This window comes from Haliotis cracherodii, unplaced genomic scaffold (genome assembly GCF_022045235.1).
Source record: "Haliotis cracherodii isolate W230 unplaced genomic scaffold, xgHalCrac1.p SCAF_9, whole genome shotgun sequence".
In the NCBI taxonomy this organism is placed as follows: Eukaryota; Metazoa; Mollusca; class Gastropoda; order Lepetellida; family Haliotidae; genus Haliotis; species Haliotis cracherodii.
In genome coordinates this window covers 5,186,450-5,201,159 of record NW_027266343.1, presented here as the reverse complement: position 1 = coordinate 5,201,159, position 14,710 = coordinate 5,186,450, and the positions used below count along the sequence as shown (strand labels likewise).

At 38.9% G+C, this 14,710-nt stretch overlaps 1 protein-coding gene across 1 annotated transcript; it reads right to left on the bottom strand.

Annotated features, from left to right (window-relative positions):
* Positions 1-7,303: 7,303 nt before the first annotated feature.
* Positions 7,304-14,170, bottom strand: LOC139452176 (uncharacterized). Its single transcript, XM_071233538.1, has 4 exons — positions 14,101-14,170; positions 11,268-11,498; positions 10,445-10,678; positions 7,304-7,551 (listed from the first exon to the last, which is right to left on the bottom strand). Exons 1-4 carry the CDS (start codon positions 14,168-14,170, stop codon positions 7,304-7,306), a joined length of 783 nt encoding a protein of 260 aa, XP_071089639.1.
* Positions 14,171-14,710: the final 540 nt, after the last annotated feature.

The window sequence follows — 14,710 nt, the reverse complement described above, 5'->3', positions numbered from 1 at the left end:
TATAATTTGGGAATTTTGAGATTTGGAATAGATGCCGATGGGGTTGGGGAGGAGAACTAAGGGAGCTGGGTATGGTGGATGTTTGTTTATTTATGTGATTTTGATTTGGTAGGTTATTATGTTTTTAGATGCGTTTTATTAGTTCCGTTTTGATTAAGAATACGCCTAAAGCCTTGAAGTTTTCTAGTTTATTTTGTGGGTTTAGTATTGCTTCTAGAGTGAGAGCCTTGTTTAGATTGAGGGTGGTTTGTAATGCGGTTCGATGTGTGAGGTAGTGTGTGCAGTGGATGAGTGCGTGTTCTGGGGTTTCTAGTTGTTTGCAATGTGGGCAGTTACCTGTAGTGTGTTTTTTTATTTTTTTTAGGTGGTTATTTAGGTTGGTGTGTCCTGTTTGGAGTTTAGTGATAACTCTGTCGATTTATTTTGATGGATGGAGAATTTTTGGTTTGGTTAGTGGTTTGCTGAGCACTTTTTTGATTTGGCTATTTGAGTTTAGATAAAGGTTATGCCATTTTTTGGTGATTTTTTGCTTGTTTACACTTTTAATTTCTGATTTTGAGATGGGTAAGTTTAAGCTTATTTCTGGGATTTTGAGGGATAGTTTAGCTGCTTTATCTGCGTTTTCATTACCGTATATATTCCTACGTGGGCGGGGATCCACAAGAAGGTTATTTGTTTGCCTGCCTTAGTTAGGTCGTTGGAGCTTTTAAGTATTTGATTTATTAATTTAGGTCGGTTTTTGGTATTTTTGTTTTGGAGGGCTTGCAGTCCACTTAGAGAGTCGGTAAGTATTAGGATTTTTTTGTGGTTTTTGGATTCTTGATTATGGAGGGCTGAGGCCATGCCCATTAGTTCTGCCGTGAATATTGATTGGTTATTTGGGAGTCGGAAGGATTGTGTGGTTTTAGTTGGTTGTGTGGTATGGACTCCGAAACCTGTGTGTTTGGAGGTCGGGTCTGAGGATCCGTCCGTGTAAATGTGACACCAATTTGGCCAATGTTCGTGTATGTATGCTAGTGTGGTAGTTTTAGCTATGTTTGGGTCGGTTTGTTTATTTATTTGGCTAGCTAGTGTTGTGTCTATTTCGGGTATTTTAAGTTTAGGGGTGAAGATATTTGATTGTTTGCAGTTTTGTTTAAGATTTTTAATTTGGTGTTCATTTAGGTAGTTTGTTATTCTTTGGGATATTGGGGTAAGTAAGGGTTGTTTACGAGCTAGAGCTTGGCTTTTAGGGCCGATGTTTTGGTTTATTAAGTTTTGGATGAGAGGGTTTGATTGGGACGCGGCCCAGAAATTTAAGCTTAGCTGTTCCCTGCGTAGAATATAGTTCTCCGCCACTGTTAGCAATATATCACGAGCTATCAGAAGTGCAATTCACACATTGTCACCGCATTCACCGCAGGCACTCTTCCGGGTCCGCAATCGTTATTATAATTCACACTTATTTTCACATCCTTGATGTGTCGCAACTATGGATCACATTAGTCATAACATTGATGGTGCATTCAATTCATGCCATACTTTCCCCCCTTAAATATTATTCATTAATGGTGAACCCCAGCATTTAACATCCAACACTGGCCTCCACAAGAGTACTAGCTTAGTGAGATCAATGAATTGCATCACAACATTTTGCAGACAATTGTGACGTCACAATCAAATAACATCACTAATCTCTGCAGCTGAAGCTGGTTAGATGTAGTAATGACAATGAAGACACTGGTTAACACTGTTTACAAACTAAGAAAGTTGGAAGAATGATTTTTGGATGATAAATTGATTATCTTCGTGGTTTTGAACTTTTATCGACTCGTGTTAATATATTTGAAATATAGAGACACTTTAGTGAGGTTCTCTCTATACTGCTTGAGGAGGCGGGAGTTTTGATTACATATTGCCTAAGAAGTATGACAACATCGCAAAATCTCATCGTAAGATCGTGATCATGCATCGCAACGTCATGGATCACAAGGCAACATCACCATATAGATCTTATAATGTCATGGCATGTCTACTGCCAACTCCTTTGAACAATTAATGAGCAATATAACTTTTATCGCCATACAAATGCAACTCGATGTCATTATTAAAGTATTTCACTGGCATTAAAAAGTTGGGAGAACATGGATACATGACACTGTTTATGGATAGCAACTTCTTTTATTCTTTATCCCGACGTTTCGGAGCTACTTCTTGCTCTTTCGTCAATTTATTATAAACAAATCATATGATTAACCAAAAAATTAAACCCTTTCGCACTTAGAAGGATGTTTGGATTGAAAAAGAAGAAAACACTAGCATATAATTAAACATATTGGATGAGACCGATATGACTCGAGGAACGGAAGCATTTCAGATATTTCTCCGACTACATACGTCAAAACTAAAATTGAATCCCACCGCGTGTGGCGGTGATCCAATAAAACGCATTCATTCTGATTAATACAGGAATTATTGTAGCCACACATCTAATTTAGATATGTTTTGGAAATAGGTGCATGCTGTCTTTAGCAATACCTTAGCCATATCACCTTCGGAAACACCGAAGTTGCTTTCTCAAACATTCTACCAAGCAGATGTCTATCGAACTCAGGTATTTTTACATTATCACTTCTGGGAAGAAAGCATGGAAGTATTGTCAGCGTTAGATTCGAACCCACGATCATGGGTTTCTGACACGCCTAAGGTACCTTACACGGCTCATAAGACGACTGGGCAACACGTGTCCTCTCTGAGGTTACATTGATGGAGTTTGTATCAATTTTATGTAGGGAAGCAGGCCTTTACCTCCTCGGTGAAACCAATCAGTACGGGAATGGTTCTGTTGAACAAAAATAATCCAGGACGAGCCTTGGACTAAAATCCACGAATAGCGGTGCCTGACACTGGCCATATTGAATTGCATCGTCTTAGGCCACATGGTTCTGGCTCGTTTGATTTCGGAATTGTCGGATTGGCTTACCTCTGTAAACATGGTATGACGTCAGTGTTCAAATTGGCATATATGTGATTTTGTTAAAGCCTCCACGAGTGATCGTTATTACAGACATTTATCACAGAGTCGATTGTAAAGAGGAATTATTTGGCTGTTGGCCATTTCAATATGATTTCAATTGTGAAATATTTAAGCAAAATATAGGACATATCACCAACAGGTAAAACATAATTTGATACTGCTCTTCGGGGCGGTGAGGTAGTCAGGTGGTTAAGGCCGTATCTAGTCACGCCGAATCCCGAGTTCGATTCTTCAGTGAGTGAATGGCTTGTAATCCACCACCAGACCCACCCACCATGGCCAGCAATCTTTATGCTTATCTATTGCGGTGTTGTGTAGACATACGTGTCTGATGTCAGTAGTTGTTACTGTATATCGACCTGGAATACGATTTGCATTCAAATCAAAGGTTCCATGTGAAGTGTTGCGGAAAGTGAAATGTTATGATTAAGTATTGTTACGTGTGTTCCTTACCTCACACTGGCCAATAAGAGTCTACACATCGTCCTCAAACCCTAACATCGTTCAGAACACACAAGTAACAACATTCCTGTGTTGACACATAGGTAACAACAAGTCAGTGTTGACACCACCCAGGTAACAACAATCCAGTGTTGACACCATACATGTAACAGCAATTAATGTATGTGTTGACACCTAACATGTGACAACAATCCAGTGTTGAGACCAAACATGTAACAGCAAGTTTGTGTTGACACCATGCATGTAACAGCAATTACGTGTTGACACCATACATGTAACAGCCATTACGTGTTGACACCCCACATGTAACAGCCATTACGTGTTGACACCACACATGTAACAGCCATTACGTGTTGACACCACACATGTAACAGCCATTACGTGTTGACACCACACATGTAACAGCCATTACGTGTTGACACCATACATGTAGCAGCCATTACGTGTTGACGCAATGCATGTAGCAGCCATTACGTGTTGACACCACACATGTAACAACAATTATGTGTTGACACAATGCATGTAACAGCCATTACGTGTTGACACCACACATGTAACAACAATTATGTGTTGACACCATACATGTAGCAGCCATTACGTGTTGACGCAATGCATGTAACAGCCATTACGTGTTGACGCAATGCATGTAACAGCCATTACGTGCGACACCACACATGTAACAGCAATTGCGTGTTGACACCTTACATGTAACAACAATCCAGTGTTGACACCACACATGTAACAGCAAGTATGCGTTGACACCATACATGTAACAGCCATTACGTGCGACACCACACATGTAACAGCAATTATGCGTTGACACCATACATGTACCAAAATACAGTGTTGACACCATACATGTAACAACAATTAAGTGCTCTTTTATCGTGTTTACTTTGGGGATGTACATTCCTTAATTAAGGAAGGGGTCGCCCAGACGCCATTTGTACATAAGCAAACAATGTCTTTTATCTCTCATTCTACAAGTGAGTGAGTGAGTAGGGTGTTACGCCGCTTTTAGCAATATTCTATCAATATCACGGCGGGGGACACAAGAAATTGGCTTCACTGATCGATGCTGGGAATCGAACCCGGGCTTTCGGCGGGACGAGCGAACGTTGTAACCACTGGGCTACCCCCACCGCCCCTCTCATTCTATTATGTAAGGCCATGACAAGGTGAATTTTAGAAACAGATTATCTTCATACCCACCTGGGGAGAAGGCCTTTGGGGGTATTATATTGTGTTACTTTAAATGAAGATAAATAGGAACAATGGTTACTTTGTGTTTAATTGTATTTTTGCCCACCACCTGATCTTTCTACAACATATTAATTACTTAAAAAATAAATGTGTGAAGGCACTTGATCTACTGAAAGTCATTTCCATTTCAAAGTGGGGAGGGAATCAGAAAACCCTCCTCCAACTGTACAGAGGACTAGTGGTATAAATCCTGGTGGGGTCCATGCAGGTAGCAAAGGTATAAAAAATGTTGTTTTAAATTTGGGAGATTAAATTAGTAACTGAAATCAGTGGCTGTTTCCTCAAAGCGGGTTAAAGTTCTGTAAAACTATTGTCTCCCATAGAGGGTATATAAATTCCACATCATTCATTGAGGACTATCACGATTTTAATCATAGCATGTTTGTTAGTTTTAATTGATGTCTGAACTTGTATGCCATCTCCAGCGGCTAAAGGGATGGCGTAAATCCTGGTAGGCTCCATGCAGGTAGCAAAGATACTGTAAGTCCCCACCGTCCTTAGTATGGTGATCTTCCTCCAATTGCTGGCTATTTATAGCCCATTGTTATAATGTATTGTTTATTTCGTAATAATTTTTTATGGTAATATACCCGTTTTGAATATGTCTGTGATAAGTCAAGTTATTTTCCGGTCCTTTGCTGACAGGATTTATAGCCTAAATTGCTGTTTCCTTAATGTATTAATTGTTGTAGTCATGATATGGCTGAATGTGGCTGAATATTGCCGATTTGACTATATATTTGAACTGGCTCACTCACCACATTGATGACATATATTTTGATGGTTGCATGATTGTGGACCCTGCCCAAACTACCGGCATTTGCAATATCGAAGTGGGTTTGGAATGTATTGATCCACATAAAATACCCTGCTTTTCATTTATTTATTGACAATTAGGCTTTGTCAATGTATTGAGATAAGTATTTGTGCTGAAGATCGGATGTCATAACAGTGAGACAATGTTGCCTATGTCTGATAATACCGTTGACGTTGAGTAGAAACTAAATGTTTTGCAGCTAGTCAGTTTGTTGATTGTTTTGAAGTTTTTCCCTGAACCAGCAGCAATCCAGACCTAATTTATTTTACTCCAGCAATGCCATAAAGAACCTCAGACATGGCAAATGGGCACTTTCAAAGGTGTACCATCAGTGGCGGAAACAACTAAAAATCTAGAACAACTAGTTGAGGAATTCTTCAGGAAGGTATTTTCCTTATCTAAGGAATACTCTAAAGCACGTTTTTTTGTGTTTGTTTTTTGGTGGGGGTTGTAATTGATAGTTGTAATTGATTCACCATCCCAGCTCCCCACCCATCACGGAGTATTACAGGGACAATGCTATAAGCCAGTGGATCTCTAACTGGCAGCACCAGGGCTATTGGAATGGTATACTCAAGCAGACGAAAGATTTAACAATGAAAAGGCAAGATCTTTTCCATAAAGAAATGGACCAAGAACTAAAGTAAAAGTCAAATGTGAATTTAAACTTGTGCAAATAAAATTAATACACAGGGTTCGACATGACCATCCGATTTATAGGGCCGGGCTCATCCGGACCTGTAAACTGAACTTTTATTAATGATACCACCTCCCTAAGCGAATTAAGCCAGGAAGAAATACCAATGTTTAAATCCTTTGGGTAATACATATGGTGAAAATACAAACAACCTGGTGGAAATTCTTACAAAATAAATGTATCTTAATAAAAAAAACACTGAATAGCTGTAATTGAAAAAAAATATGAGTTATGTAACATTTTGACAAAAGATGTCCGTTGTTTAAAGTGATGAGTTGCAGGTAAGCAGAATCCCGTGCTGTTATGTAACCTGCGTTAGTCTCGAATAAACGGACGGTCATGTGGCATGCTCGCCATCCTTCTCCCGTGTTATGTACTTCCTCTCTGAAGAAGAGCCCAACACTTTCTACTGGAATTACCAAATTATACACCCTCTGTTATATCTATTCTGGTGTTCGTTCAAATCCAATATGGGGGCACGGGTGGCCCAGTCGTCTAAGGCGCCGCGATTCGCTGTGCAGAGTTGCGTCCCTTGGGCACGCCAGAAACCTATGATTGTGGGTTCGAACCCCGGTTAGCCCTAATTATGTTTCTAGGTTTGTCAGCACAATACCCGTGCTCGTGGTTTTCACCGAAGTGGTAAACGTCTAAAACCTGCATCACTTCGAGCTTTCCTCCCACATTAAGCTGACACGCCGCGATATGACTGGAATACTGTTAAAAGCGTCGTTAAACCCAACTCACTCACTCACTCACTCAAATCCAATAGACGTCATCTTTTACGTCGTCCTAATAATAGAGTCAATGGGACAAGAACATACCAGCTTCATCATAATGGTTACAAATGAGACTGAAGAACACCGATTTTATTCATGAGTATTATGATATGCTTTACACGAAAAAGGTATAGTATTTTATAAACTTAATTGTTTACATTAAAAAGGCATCTCTTGAAAAATAAAATTACACAAATAGGCTTCAATGGAGAGTCAGCTTATTTCCATGATAGATACTACACCACATTCAACAAAACGACAATATGTCTTGATCATTCGCAAAGGTCATGTCCGAGATAGTCCCACTGAGCATCCGACACAACGATTGCATTCCTGTCAGGCGAGATAATCATCTCGCAGGTGTTGTCTTCAGTCCGGAAGTTGTAGCCAACACACCCCTCAAAGTGATGACAGGAAATTGCGCACTCTAAACGGGACTTATGGGAAGTCATATTTCCTAGAACAGTAGTTTGTTGCAGTCGGCGTCCATTGGTAGCAGGAACAACTTCCTGTCCACACACTGGAACGAACATAAAAGTGCTAGGGATAAAGGCATTAAGGATATCCTGAATGTGACATGCGTTTCAAAAGATACACAATCATCAAAGACATGACAGTTATTGTGTTAACTGCTCAAAATGGCAACATGCATGTAAAGTGATTCGTTGTATTTGCCAAGGAACCGACAATTTTTCTGTTACTTTATTATTGTTATTATTATTATTATTATGATTATAATTGTTTAAGGATTAAAAAGAAAAATGCAGCAAAGAGGGTTTCGGTGATCTTGGTACAGTCAGGCTAGTTAGGCTAGCTAGGCTAGCTAGGCTCAGGGTCCTACCCCCCTCTACACGCAGCCCAGACAGCGAATGGGACTTCTCCCAGGAAGCGCTGCCTGGTCAAACCAACCCAGAACTTTTCGGAGAATGTGAAGACTCCCAAACACTGCAGTCGTCAGAAGGGCTGTATTCCTGGTAGAAAACCTGGGTACTCTCCCAATGTCAGTCAACTGATTGGGAAGTACCAAACCTTAAGGCACCGATAACAATGGGGAGTCGGACAACTTGGCACTTGGGATGTAAGCGTGACATTTCGAAAGTTAGATCCGCATATTTGCCATGTTTTTCCTGAATCACATTTGTGTCAAAGGGACCGACAATTCAATGATATAAATGATTTCATTGGATTGATCAAAAAAGGACACAATCAGGTTTGTTGGCCTTGATAAGTCTAAGGCTGTATACGGGCCTATTCAAAAGTATTTTGTATATATTATTTTCCATGATGCACTCTACATATTCTGGGTCGTACCATTGATCGTCGTCTGGGTCAAAACCACAAGCAAGGCGAAGACGGTAATAAAAGGATTGAGACACTGTCGCTTTCGATACTGTGTTTATGACAAAGCTGGGCATCCAGTAACAATGTCTTGGACAGTTTCATTCAATTCATTGCATAATCTACATTTCTACATTTACATTTTGATCCAAAATCACACTTTTTGACGGTTTCGTGTTGGAAGTGACTGGTCCTGAGCAGCAAACAGAAAGCCCCCTGTTTCACTTTTCAGGCCAGACGACTTCATCCAAGCGAAGGACACTGCAGGGTTGCATATATTCTCAACACACGGCACAACTCGAAACAGTGGTCGTTCAGTCTGTGCCAAATTTATATAACACTTTGCATGGTTGACATTCATTTCTATACCGTCCAGCAGCACAGAACCTTCAACAAAATTAACATTGACGATGAGATTAAGAAAACTGTGGAATGCCTTGTCTTCATCATGTTGTTTCGCAAGAGGATCATTGGATAAATACATGTGTACAAAAGTGCACAATACAGTTATCTCCTGAAGAGCCTCCACCTGAATCAAACCACACCTCCTATTATGATTGGTAAATATAAGCGATTGAGTGAAGAGCAAGGGTGGTTGGATCTATTGTCTGATTGACATGATGCTTCGTGTGAACGTGTCAATATCCTGAATTTCTTGTTTCGTCCAATCCACCCCACCAAATCAATATAAAAGGACGGGTACAACACATGTATGTTTGACTCTAACTTTAATGCGAGCATTCAGCTCTAAACTCCAGATTTTCTTAAATCTACATTTGAACTCTGCCCGAAGTATTTCCTTGATATGGACATTCTGGAGGTTCTCCTTAACCTGCATCCCTAAGTATGTATAGGCCTGACCTTCCACAAGATGATCAATAACTCCTCAGCAAGTAAACTAAGGGATACTCCCTCTTCCACCTCACCCCTTTTCAGATGAAGAATGTTGCATTTGTCAAGTCCAAAGGGCATAACAATATCATAAGAAAAGGACTCAACAATTTGAATCTGTCTTTGTAGTGTGGATCCTCCAATGGCAATAAGTTCAAGGTCATTCATGTAAAGGAGGTGAGAAAGGGATGTTGGGGATATGTGCTGATGAGTCCAGGATGATAACATTCCTCGTTGCAAAGTGAACAGCATAAAGGGTTTACTGACAAACAGAAAAGCAAAGAACTGAAAGAATCGTCCTGAAATATTCCTCGTCTTAAAGAAATGGGTTCTGAAGTCACCACCTGCCACTGCGATTACATCTCAAATTGAGTTGACCAGCAATTCATTAAAGACTTGAGTAAAACAAGTAGTCGGTTGGGGAGGTCAATACATTTCAGTGATCTCGAAATCCATTCGTGAGGTAAATAATCATAAGCTTTTCAGTTGTCAATCCATTAGAAGAAATGTTTAGCCTCTTCAAGGATCATTTTCTTTCAATTGAACCTTACAACCTCAATATCCCTTTCTGGTACCTTTCTGCTCCTTGTAAATAATGTCATTGGAAGCGCAGTATAAGCTCCGTAAGACACCCTGTGATTATTTGGTACAGTGTATTCAGACAAATAATAGGGTGAAAGTAATAGTCAAATCACCTTTCGTTGGGAGAAGTATTGTTCGACCGTTCCGGTGAGAATTTAAACACTGAATTTATGGTATTTTGACACATGGGAACAGTTTCAGAAAACGGTTTCGAATACAATCGGGCTCTGGCGCCGTATTGATTTGTACTTTTTAAATACCTTTTTCGGGGGATCGGGTGTAATAAAACACAACAATGGTGACTTTATTTTGTCAAGGACATTATTGTAATCCTCTACCCATAATCATTCTTCTTCTTCTTATTATTATTATCATTATTATATACACATTAGTAATCCCATTTTGTCATTTTGTGCAAGATTATGTAAGAAAATCTGACAAATTGAATTATATTTGAACGTGCTCTAGTGCGCCTTTAGTTATAGTTGCTAAAATAATTGATTTTTTGCAATGAACTTTGAAACTGAGGAAGCAGTTAAAAGTCAATCGCTTGAATATTGTTGACATGCCATAATTACTAAGGAGGATTAACACATGCCTACCTGGATGAAGAGGAGTCCCTGTTATCTCAATTTCACAAAACATCATGTTGTCATACGGATCAACCGTCTCTTTCCGGATTTTGACAAACCTGCCAACAACTTCCTCATCACAGGTTATATGGGAGACCATAGCTAGTTGCCCGGGGAGTTGTTTACATAGAGCTGCAGCAGCTGTTGGACATCTTGCCGGATTGACAGAGAACACCTCCACCGTGACGTCACTGAGGCGCTCCGCTGGAGCAACATAAATCAAATATAACTATATTATTCAGTCAGTTTCATCAATCTGACACAGCTCCATATATAACAGTAACATACAACAGAGAGGTGTTCCTCTTAATGATGGTTTATTGTTTGTTTGTTGTCATGAGCATCGATCCACGCAATTAGGATACGATGCCATGCATCAACACATGTCAATGAGCGAGTCTCCTCTTACGACAAGCATAGTCAACATTAACGACCTATTTTACCATGGATCCTCATTAGAGGATAAGATGGGTGCAATGCCGCTTTAAACAATATTTCAATTACATTACACCATGGCCGCTTATCATGTGAGGAAATTAATGCGGATTATATACGTTTACCACTTTTGTGAAATCCACGAACAGAGGTGTGACAACACATTAAAGAATCATAATCAGTGTCAATATAGGATTCAAACGTAACCACTGAATATGATTTACGGGTGTTTTTCAGAAGTATACTGTCTTTCAATGGTACTTTTATCTGCATCGAACAGACGTCAGGGCATACTTACATAAGGAATACCCTCTGTTGTAGACATTTAATGTATCAAACTGAATCCGAAGCTACTTACATAAGGCATCCCCTCTGTTGTAGATAGTGATGTTACCGATGGTGTATGTGCTGAGTAGGTCAACTATCCACCATGGGTTCAGGTCATCATGAGCTGTCCCAAAACAACTTCTTCCAATCCAATTGTTGTCAGTGTTTCCATCAACAGCATAAGACGGTTGGGAATAATCTGGGTAATTAGTGCTGTAGTAGGTGGGCTTACCAAAAGCTACATCGTTGGTGGCAACAACAACTGAAAACAAATTGCTTTGTCTAGTTCACATTGACTATTATTATCTTGTTTTAATTCATGTGCGATTTAGAATACCCAAAGATTTTACATCTAGTTCTTTGCACTGTCAGGCGACCAGTGGATGGGTCGTGTTGGTGTATTTGATATTGAAATGACCTCTGTTTGCAAAATTTAGTTTTTGTTGATTATGGTGCCTATGTCGCTCTGATATCTCAACATTAATTTTCAACTGACCCTTTTTTCCAGGGCTGGGGCAAAGTTTGTGTGCATTCAGGTTACATGAATTCTATGATCGCAGGTTCGAATCATGAATCCCCATGATATATGTTGCTTGCTTTCTTGCAAGGTGATACAATTTCTTGAAAACGAAAAAGTGGTCTTAGAAATAGCACCTTGCTTTTTTTTTTGAAGAAGTGATTTTGAATGATATTAGGTAATATATATAATCTCACTCTCTTTCGACACCAACGTAAGGGACACTCGCTGATGAACACGGCAAGTCTCAGACTTGCACTTCTTTCATCGACCCCATTAAACTATTAGGTATAAAACCCTTTCCATATTTTCAAGATAGTTCTCCTTTAAGCAGAGTCCATCATTATACGATACCTACTAGACCAAAATCATGTAACACCATCAAATAGTAATGATACCAGGTGTTCGCGAATCTGTGAGCGTATCCTGTGGCACACTTCACAAACACACGGAAAAAGCAACGGCAACATATCATACAACTCAAAGAAAGTAATTGCATGGGACATACTTTTGCAATTGGACATTTTACGGACGTCATAGTGTCTTGTGGAGAGTTTGTTATCACTCTGAATCTTATACATGCATCTAAATACATAAATGATGAGGTGGTTTACTGGTCTCTTTTATTTCTAGTTCGGGTGGGTAAATCAGTTGAATGGCACCATTATTGAATGATATCAGATCATCGATATATAAATCTAAAGTTAAACTTCTTGGCCTGATTCTCATGTTTACATTTTGCCAGTCCGGGAATAGTGATTCTTATGCATAAAGAAATTGATCGGCAAGATGGGGGCTACAACGGATTCAGGATGCCTTCTTGCTTAAATGCCTGTCCCCAAATTCCACGTAAACATTATCACTAATTGTTTTATCAGTGAAGTATATATATGGCCAAAACGTATAGCAACAAATACCCCCTTGGGTCAAGGACTTTTTATCCTTAACATTGAAGTGTGTACAAAGTTAAAAAAATATTTTGACAGAATATAATCGTTTTACTGTGATTTAAAAAATTCAATGAAATCCTTTGACAATCTAAAAGGTATTAATTCCACTTGGCTCAAATACATTCTGCGAATATTCTGCAAGTCATTCCTTGAATCTATCTAGAGGGAAAAGTAAATGGTGAACAAATGACGTTGTTATCTCCTATTCTGACATTCTATAACATGAAGTAAATCCTTTGAATGTTTCAAGATCTACATGCTATTGACTCCAACTGTGTCCTATAGACTCCGACATATTGAATAAGGCATTACTTGAATCCTGTCATAATTATTGTTTGTAGTTTTTACAAGGATATGGTGATACATATGCTGAACCCTACAATATGTATCTAGATATCTTTCTATGGATTCTCATGAAGCTTAGAAACAAAGTATAAAGTTTGAATGGATTAATTCAATCTCAGATGCTTCAGAAATTCCATGAGTATACACACATTTCACGAATGTCTCATATTTGTCACGACGGTGTGAATCATTTTTCACAATATTAATCTCTGGATTTTCTGCCCAGACAAGACTATTTACATGCCACCGTCATATCATTGGAATATTGCGGCGTTAAACAACAAACAATAATATAATGTCATCACTTGTACATAAATATTCACATGACCAAGATGCGTGCCAAGTTGCATTGATCTACATTAAGTATTATCGCTTCAATGTTTAAACAAACAAGAAGAAAAACTATGCCCCTAACGACGACCCTCCGTGACTGATAAGTGAATCAAACAGATCCCAGTGTCAAAATAAGATATACCGTATTCGACGTAATAAGCGCCCTGGGCGCTCTCCAAATTAGAAACAGGGGGCTCTTATTGGAATATTATTTTGGTGAAAAAAAGAGTTGAAAGATAAATTTCGTGGTTTATGCTGACAGCCTGAAATGTTTATGTAAGACAGATTCCTTTTTTCCAGAATTTAATTGCTCATAATTAAGGGTGCATATAACACACAAGTGCGTATTACACGCGAAAAAATAAGTCTTGTGTACATTGATCAATCGGAAGGGTGCCAATTGGGATTGTTCAGTAGCCAATATATTAGCAAATATCGCTGTGGGCGCTTATTACGTCGAATACGGAACTGATATGATATTCTTGCATCTCCTTGCACCACCTGGCATCAACCCCAAAGTGACGATTGTGCATTTGACATGAACTTTAACTTTGACATAGAAACAAGCTATGAACTGAAATCTTTGCTGAAGAGACGATATCCTTAGTGATTTCCTACAAGTGAGAATTTACATTTTAGTGGAAACCTTGGTCATATTCATTAATCTTGAAGTAATTATGTAATATCACAAACAGATTAATTATATAAACCATATTTACCCAAAGAGCAGCAATAACCGATGCACATATATGTACACCACTTTAAATGTAGATGTTGGTGAAGAGACATCACAAGTACATCCAGTATGGAAAAGCAACTCAGAGCATATGAGAGAAATGTGTTTGGTGTCAGTACCGTGTGGTCACATGGAAACAAGAATACAAACACGTGTCAGCACATCGCCAATTAATCATTATTTCTCAACGGAGGTTAAGAATGATTGTGCCTGTCATTTGTGAATTTTGCACCAATAAAAATTTGAATTTGTTTTGCGTCATTTTATAATTAAACATTCCATTCGAAACTTTAAATGGGTAACATTAAGGAGGAATATTAATGTTTGCATTGTGTCTTGTTGAACCAAGAGAATACAATGTACCAACAATGTATTGTGGTACAGTGTTGACCTGTGAAATACGTGAATGAGTGAATCCGCCACTGTTAGCAATATATCACGAGGTACCAGGAGTTGTCTTTCACACATTCATATAGAGCATATCCTCTTAATTTCAGGCAGTTTTCCGGGTCCTCGGGGCCACAATGATTATTATAATTCACGCACATTTTCACATCCTTGATGTTTTCCTTAATATCATAACACTGAAGTCA